This window comes from Festucalex cinctus, chromosome 13, assembly GCF_051991245.1.
Source record: "Festucalex cinctus isolate MCC-2025b chromosome 13, RoL_Fcin_1.0, whole genome shotgun sequence".
Classification (NCBI taxonomy): Eukaryota; Metazoa; Chordata; class Actinopteri; order Syngnathiformes; family Syngnathidae; genus Festucalex; species Festucalex cinctus.
Genome location: NC_135423.1, coordinates 15943432 through 15952500, shown reverse-complemented (window position 1 = coordinate 15952500; position 9069 = coordinate 15943432). Strand labels below are relative to the sequence as shown.

General features: G+C 38.8%; 1 protein-coding gene across 1 annotated transcript in view; it reads left to right on the top strand.

Annotated features, from left to right (window-relative positions):
• Positions 1 to 9069, top strand: part of si (sucrase-isomaltase) — a 70534-nt gene that overhangs the window by 37718 nt on the left and 23747 nt on the right. Inside the window, exons 20-24 of the mRNA XM_077540841.1 lie at positions 1460 to 1516; positions 3669 to 3793; positions 5703 to 5791; positions 6223 to 6272; positions 6600 to 6791. Coding sequence (XP_077396967.1) covers positions 1460 to 1516; positions 3669 to 3793; positions 5703 to 5791; positions 6223 to 6272; positions 6600 to 6791 — 513 coding nt within the window. The remainder of the gene's footprint in view (positions 1 to 1459; positions 1517 to 3668; positions 3794 to 5702; positions 5792 to 6222; positions 6273 to 6599; positions 6792 to 9069) is intronic.

Genomic DNA, 9069 nt, shown 5'->3' with positions numbered 1-9069 from the left:
ATCTTTCAGTTCAGTAGCTGCAGTAACCTTGATCTTGGTGGAAAACAGGGTAGATCTATTGACTCGCTTCCCATCATCCCCTCTGGTCACCATCCACACCATATTTTTGCCCATTTTTTCCACTCGGCTTTTCATTTCTTACTTACATCAAATGTGAGCTCCATTTCTCATCTTGATTCTCCTAATCAGCAGCTGTCAACTCATGTGTGTGATCCTTTTTCCATTTCATCCAGGATCACTTTCACCTCACTTCTGCTGACTTTCTGTGTTGCTTGCTACCCGTCTAACCCCTGCCTACTGATCATAGTATCGCATGAAGATCAAACTGTGGTCTACCTTGTGGTTTAAAGTGCTTGCTTTGGTTATGCAAGCGTGGAGACAGCACTCATGCTCTCTGCCTCTGAATCACCGTTAGCAGCAATGCTAGCAGCATTACTTAGCCTTTCTGTTCTTGTCCATTTGACAGCGTGTTGACTGATAGGTATGGCAAGTAAATCAAACACCAAAAAATGAGGTACCCAAACTCTGTGATCTGGAATAAATGTTACCCTTTACAAAGTCTTGCCCCCGTACTCATTGCAATTTATTTATTTATTTTTTCAATTTGAACATAGGTATTGCATTTTGACAATATATACTGTTTGTTGCCTTATTATAAATTGATTTAAAATTGCATATAACAATACTTTAAATTGTTTTTACACACATAAATATGGTTCCGTGCCCGTTGAGCCTTCTGTGTGGTTATTGTGTTCTTATAGCTCGATAAGGTGATATTTTACCTCCTTTTTACAATATTAAAACTGTGTATTGTTGCCTCATATTTTTATTGTCTTGTCTTTAGAGGGGGGGGGGGGGGAAATATGCTGCTAAAGAGATGACACGTGACATGCTTTTGATGGGCAGGGTTACTCGACACCACTGACACATTGTTATTAATAATTTGGTCTTTTTTTAGAAGGAGGGTTGGGGTGGCTCCTTCATTCAATGCCTTCCTCCCTGCCACAAAGAGCCATGATCTGACAACGCTATCAAAGGACTGGTGCTCTTCTATTGATTGCTCTTGTCTGTCCGCCACCTTGAGCCATCAAAAACTGTCACCGGTTGTCAGTTGATATGGTCTTTCCCATCATGAGTTGCATCATAGTGCTGCAGACTGAAATGTCACAAGCAGCTGTGTAGAAATCATGAATCACACAATATACTGTTTAAAATGACTTATCTGAGATGTCTCATTATTTTAATATTTTTTTAAATGTGTCATTTGTGGTGTACGTTAGCATCTACCGTCGCACCGTGTAAGATTATGATCAGCATGCAGAAAAGGACAGAAAGTTTAATAATAAGGAATTAATCTTTGTTCTTTGTAACTCGGACCCACAAAAACATAATTGGAAGAGAAAATAGATCAAGGTTGAAGTTGAAATATTGTCTTTTTTTTTTTTTTTTTTTTTTGCAGGGTGTAATTATGTTGGATGCATATATCCCGGACGCTTTGTGGTATGACTATGAGACGGTAAGACTTTGTATACTCATTTTGAAATGCAAAAATTATATTTAACAAGTCTTTAACATTTGTAGTAGTGGTGGTATCTGTACATGGTATCAGTTACTTCTGAAGAGTTGAGTAGGGCCTACTTGTATTATCAATCTGAAAAAAAGTAGTAACGAACATCCCTAATTCGAGCATAATCATTTGTAACACCCTCTAGATGGGCACACCAATTAAATGATTTAAGCCTCTGTGAAGAGCTGATCATCTGGTAAGGTGTAATCCAATTCAAAAACAAGTGATTCACAAATGTCAATGGAGTCAAATTAGCATCTCCTTGATACAGTCTTAACAAAAAGTAAATATCCTAAGCCTCCTCAACAAGGGAGAGGGATCATGAACAGGCTAAACTGGATTCTTTGCCACTGCATCACTGCTGGATTAATTTATTGCGCAAGAATGCTTCAATTCTACAGGTGCAATCAAATGGTAAATGTAGTGCTCAAGAGAATGATTGCAGAGGGGGTTTATCAGTATTAGAGGCATTAGCACTCACAAAGAACACAGTTTCACGTGGAAGTCTATGCATGAAGTTCTTTGTCGGGGACTGCGAACAAGGGAGATAAGACGGAGCGAGGCTGGAGACAAAGATAGAGTGAAAGCAGGTGTGCAGACGAGAATGGAGAGACCATCTCCCTTACAGAGAGATAAAAGAGGTGTTTAGTCTCTCTGGGATCTTATTTCGGACGTCACAGTGGCATTGTAAAGCGGCCGACGATCAGATGGATGATTAGATTTTGTCATTGCTGGTTCATATGTCCTGTTTGGTCCCAAGTGGTTGTCTAGGAACGAAGATGAGGGCTATGGCAAGACGTATGCTGGACTAAGAAAGCTAATGGAATTATGAAGTGAAAGAAGAAGACACAATATGAGTGGAAAAAGACAGAAATACAAACACATTCACGGGAAAAAAAAACTAGAAAAGTAGGCGGGATGACTATTACGAGAAGAACAGAAGACCCCTTAGCCCTTTAACAATCAATTCAAAAAGCCTTTTATATTTCTTTTGTGCAGTTGTACTTAACAAAAATCAAGTTTTCAAAATATTAGCTTCTACCCAATGGTACAGATGTCACTCGATATATATATATATAAAAAAAGCATGAACATAAAACAAAAATAAATAAAAATAAAATAAAATAAGAAATATGTTATTAATGTTAACTAAATCATCTCATGTTCTTCCAAACAGTTGCTCTGACACCAATGATCCTTAAAACTGATCTTAATGTGCTCTACTGATATGCTACAAACTTAGAAGATAATAAAAATATTTATTTGTCAAGTACACACACACACATACATAACTGTACAAGAAATGTGACCTCTGCCTTTGACCCATCACAGTATTGGACACAGCAAACACACAGTTTTAGTGGCACACACTAGAACAGCCTGGGGAGCAGTTCGGGGTAATGGTGTCTTGCTCAAGGACGCCACATCAATGTGTCAAGGGCATGTTGAGGGTGGATGTTATTGAACTGGGGTCCCCGCGAGAACAGGCTATGAAGTGTTGTGGACAGTCAGTGAGATAAGGATTTTAAACTACTTGTATACAATGAAGACAAAGTACTTCATTACATTAGTCTAACATGCTTAAAACGTGGTGAACTGACATAATTTCCCTTTTACTTAAATATGATTTGTTAGTTTACCACATTTGAATCACATGCAATACTGTACATGTTTAAATAAAGAAAATTCACAGGACTCCCCAGCCCACACACACAGCCACAGCAATGTACTGCATAAAATGACACACACCTTGATGGAATTGGGAACACAGAGAAGAGAAAATTAGAACATCACATGAGAGGATAACGGGACCTAGAATAGGATTGTGAATGAGATGAGATAGAGAGAAGATCCTTTTAAATTGTTTTGGCCTGCGATAAAAGTTCAGGCCTCAGGAGATCAGAAATTAAGTGTGCACTATCTAGGCCTCTTCAGCAATGAGAGCGTGAGATGAACTGTAGAAGACTTTACAAAAGGATTTTTTAATACAAGGAGGCTAGGTTGGTATACAAAGCAAAATAAACATCTGTATTGGTAGTATGGAATCTCAGATCTGCATTTAGACAATCTGTGTAACATATTCTGTTGTCTTACCAATCAGATGCAACCCTTAGCAGTCCGCAGACAAAAAATTGAGCTTCATCTACCGGGTGACAAGCTTGGTTTACACATAAGAGGCGGTGCAGTTCTCCCCACTCAGAAACCTGCTGTCACTACCACATACAGGTACAGACTCACAAACACACTTTAATTAAACAGAAAGCAAAAATGCCTGTGGTTAGACTGTCACCAGTGTTGCGAGCATCCATACCCAATAAGGGTAACTGGGGTCTAAGGGTATAAAAGTTGGAGATGGGGGAAGCCTCCTCCATAGCGCTGAGGTTGCCAATTAGTTGAGAAACTCCACAGCATAGCTAACTGAACAACTAGGATCTAAAATACCTATGGTATTATACTAGCTGCTCCTGGAAAAGACCACTAAAGTTTACCCCAACATTGTCAGTCTTAGAGATTAGAGAGATTTGGAGAAGGTGTAATTCCCATGGAATTAGTAGTCAGTCAGTTGCCAACAAGTTGTGCACTCTATGATGTCAAACTTTAAGACTACCTGTGGCAACCTTTGAGCAGCTTATACAACATGAATCATATTTTGATCATCTCTCTTGGGGATGTCTGGAAGTCCCCAAGGAGTCCACTGCTGGGAGAGGGGGATCTGGCTTGCACTAATCACCCCGTTCCCTGGGTGACAATTGCATAAGATGCATAAGACTACTTAATCATTGCGTAAAATTGGAAAATGTGGTCTATAAAATATGCTGGCTATATTAATGATATGGGCATGTATTTCAATCAATGTTTAATCATCTGAAGGCTTGGTACGACCCCTTAGTGCTCCACAAATCTTAATTATTCATCTTGCATAATATCTGACGTTGGAATACAACTAAAGGGGAAATATCCAAAAATGTTACACTGAACAAAAATATAAACACTTGTTTTTGATCCATTTTTTCTTCAGCTGTACTTCTGATCTTTCCATCAAATATTACTCATAAAATTGTCTAAATCTGTGAGTGTGCCTTTCTCCTCTTCCAAGATAATCCATCCCACCTCATAGATGTGGCATATCAAGATGTTAACTCATTCACTAACAGCCATTTTCACAGAAGCAATCCCGTTCGCTCCCGGCTGTTTTACTGGATTTTGACTGATTTCGCAAGGCCCACAGAATATTGAATTCGATTGCTATAAAGGCATGGAACCTATCAAAAGAAAGATTAAAGTTTCTTCTTTCATCAGGAAAAAAAGTATGTTTCTATCTGTTTCCGTTTTGCAGCAATTAGCATTAGAAGAGAGCTAAGTTTAATCAGTTTTCACAAATCTATTTAAAATTGTAAGTAATTGAGCTTTTTTTCTACATTGCCCTGGTTGATCTCCTTTGCTCTGCTGCCACCTGCTGGCCATTTGTGTACTAACTACCATTTCTGCAACCGTTCTTTGCAGTTGAGAGGCTGCATCAAAGCCTTCTGTATGCTCTAGCATTAAAAAAACAAAAAAACGTATAAATACGTCTTTGGGAACATTTTAAAAAAAAACGTATTTATGTTATTGGGAGCAAATGAGTTAATTAGACCGCATGATTATAGTAGAGGTGTGCCTTTGGCTGACCACAATAAAAGGCCCTTCTGAATTGTGCAGTTTTGCTTTATTGTGGGGGTCTGGTCTGCAACACAGCTCTATCCTGTAGAGTTGTAGTTGTAGCTGTAGGTTGTTGTCATCCATGAAGAGAACACCTCTCCAACATGCCAGTCACCATCAAATGTGAGCATTTGCCCACTCAAGTCGGTTACGATGACAAACTGCAGTCGGGTCAAGACCCTAATGAGGACTAGAACACATATGAACTTCCCTGAGATGGTTTCTGACAGTACAGCCTTTTGTGTATGTTGAATTTTTTTTTAGATCTTTGAGTCCAGCTCTTGAAAAATGGGAGCAAAAACAAAAGTGTTGAGTTTATATTTTTGTTCAGTGTATTTTTAGCTGTGACATAAATAATGGTCAGACATCCCAAGACTGTATTAAGTATTCAATAATGCATGTAAAAGTTGTTTCTGTTTCCTGTTTTGATCTACAGTCGACGCAATCCAATGGGTTTGATCATTGCTCTTGATGATCAAGCCCAGGCTGCAGGGGAGCTGTTCTGGGATGACGGAGATTCCAGAGGTAATATTTCTCAATAGTGTTTATGTTGCTCCAAATATAAGTACCGGTATACAGCATGTCACTTTAAGCTTTAAGCTCTTTAAGCTCTTTTGTGTATCACTTTATTCATACGTTATCTACAAATTAGTCCAAATAGTAGTTGAGGAATTCCATATTTTACAGTGTATTTAAAGGATTATGGTAATGAGTACTCATGTAAAGGACAATGACTATTTCAGTTACACTTTACTGCTTTACTTTGATTGATACATGTATAAAGCTGTTCCATTAAGGATGTGCAACTTACAAAATGAAATTGCTTGTACCAGAACTGTTTAAACATTCTGCTCACACAGATGAACAAATGAAGGTCAGTCACTCAGCGTGACAGTACACCGGCTATGTCAAATCACTCTGACAAATTCCAACATCTGTTCTCTTTTTTTCCACAGACACTGTTAAAAAAGGCAACTACATCCACTACAAATTCACTGTTCAGTATGTAAGTCTCCCTTACACACCTGTTTTGTTGTTAATAGCACTTTTCATCTGGCTTTGGGCTCAAGTTCAAAGTTCAACACCAGCCTGGATCTTTCTGGTACAGAAAATGTCTCATGACTGATCATACTTATTCTGCTCAGGATTTCTTTGCTAATATAATTTATCCCATAAAAGGATATGATGGGTGTCAAATTTCCAGGCATAAAAGCAAATTGAATTCCCTGAGTTAGTTACCACAGTGGGCTTTTTATCCAGTTAGAAACAACAAGTATGATGGATGGAGGACTTGAATAGGCATCAAGCATACTCTGACTTTTCTGTTTCACAGGGGGTACTGACCATGCAGGTGATGCATGCTGGCTACAGAGATCCCAACGACTTACATTTTGAGAACATCACAATCTTAGGGGTTCCCCATCCTCCTACATCTGTCTCTGTGACACACGTGGACCCTGGATCTCATGGAAACTCTACTACTAATGTTCCAAATTCCAACATAGAATATGATGCAGCCAAGGAGGTACTGTTTTATTCATATTCATCCTCATTCACACACATGTAACTCATATTATTAACATTCATAGATCTGCTTCTTTATTTACACTCATGGAGCCACATGAAGCTGATGAATGTTTCCGGGTACAAAATATAAAAGTGGCATACTGTAAAGTATAAAACAAATAATAAAGTACTTATACTAAGTATTTATAATAATCTTTTGTTAAGGCAATATTTGCTTTTATTTATCTTCAATTAAAAATATATTGTATTACTTCAGTGGTTAAATACATGTTGCATTGATGCAGGACGGATGCAAGGTGGGTGACTTACAATACTGGCTGCACCATTTCAAGGTTAGCCACTAAGTGTGAGAAATGGTAACAATTTACAGTGGGTGGGTGTTTATATATATTTAAAAAAAAAAAAAAAGACAGGGAAAAAAATGACTAAGAGCAACAAACCTTTCATGTGCGAAGAGGGTTATGAGTTAAAAAACTATAAGACAAGAGTCTATGAAATGAGAAAACATCCAGTTCACCAGTAGATCGTTTCCCCCATACTGAAAACGGTACTTTCATGTGTAGATATGCTCAAGGTTTTTCTGGTCAAACACAGAAAGGTACTTTTATCAAATTTTACACCAGCATTGTCTGGATGTGAAGGACAAAAGCGTTCTAAACTCTAATTCGGTCGGCCACTGCTGGCTTGATTCATTTTCTTGATTGTTTTTAATACACATTAGTTCATTTATGATATAACTGTGTACACGTCTCATGTCACCTTCACTGCATTTGGTGTATTCCACTCCAATTTTTTTGCTTTCATTTTGAATCATGCCTTCACAGTATTTCCCAGCTGAACCTCTGCGTTCAGATGTTCCCCATCCAATATTTTACTCCGTTTAATAATGGGAATATAACTTTAAAAGAACAGGACTCATTTTGATGAACATCACTAAGTCTACCCAACAGATCCATAAACTTTAGGGAGGTACTGTGACTGTAGTGCTCCCTCAAGATTTGCTATGAGTCATAGTTCCTCATAGAGGCTGTTGAAGCAGCTTTGGAAATTAACAGATGTGTCTTAATTGGTAGCACAAACAACATCAAGCACATCAGTTAGTCAGTCTCAAGGAAGACGGTCTGTACAAAGCTTTGCCCTGTAGGAGAATTGGCCTCATTCCACTCCTACATTTATTCTCAGTAGTATTTTACTGTAGAGTCTATAAAACAAAAGAAATGTGGTGCACCAACCCTTTTTTTTACACTACATAACAGAAATACTCACTTTTACTGTCTGATGTGGTTTATAAGGTAAAATGTAATATGTCAGGCTACGTGTTGGTAGGTAGAATTCATACTGTAGGGTTGGATCATAACTGTCCCCAGGCCATATCCCAGTCATGACCACGACTGTTTGAATGACAAACCTGAGGCTGACGTCCTGACCTAGAATTTCTCAGAGGGGCGAATGCAGGAAAACACCACTTCGGTCATGTTTTTGGTGCGGAATTAGCATTTTAACACGGCTAAAAGCTCCAAAAACTTGATTTTTCTTGTTGCTGTCCCTTGAAGAAATAAAGAGAACATATTGAGTGCCAACCAATTTAGAGCATTAAAGGGATCGTTCAGATTTTTTTACATGAATCTCTATTTCATCCTCACATCCAGTGTGTGCGATCAGCACTGACTTACCCTTGACAGTGTTCTGTGAGATGAGTTCTGGTCCGATGTTGGATGACAAGAAAATAGTCCGGCGAGTTGGCTGAGGTCACCTAAATAAAGCGTTTTTCTTCTAAAACAATTCGTGTTCAAAACAGTGATACATTTGCATCACAATACTCTCTCCTGAAAAAAAGTCAGACGCCATTACCGCCGGGCACTACTTTTCTGTTCGTTCGTATCACTGCACGGCGCCCCGTATGCAGCTGATAGACACGCACTAATCTTCAAATTGTTTGTCTTTTCGACGGCGGAAGGCGCGACTATCAGCTGTCTGCAGCGCGTCTATCAGCTGTCTACAGGGCGACGCGCAGTGATACGAACGAACAGAAAATTAGTGCCCAGCGGTAATGGCGTCTGACTTTTTTTCAGGAGGGAGTTTTGTGTGCAAATGTATCACTCTTTTGAACACAAATTGTTTTAGAAGAAAAACGCTTTATTTAGGTGACCCCATCCAACTCGCCGGACTATTTTCTTCTCGTCAAGCACCGGACCAGAACTCGTCTCACAGAACACTGTCAAGGGTAAGTCAGTGCTGATCGCACACACTGGAGGTGAGGATGAAATAGAGATTCA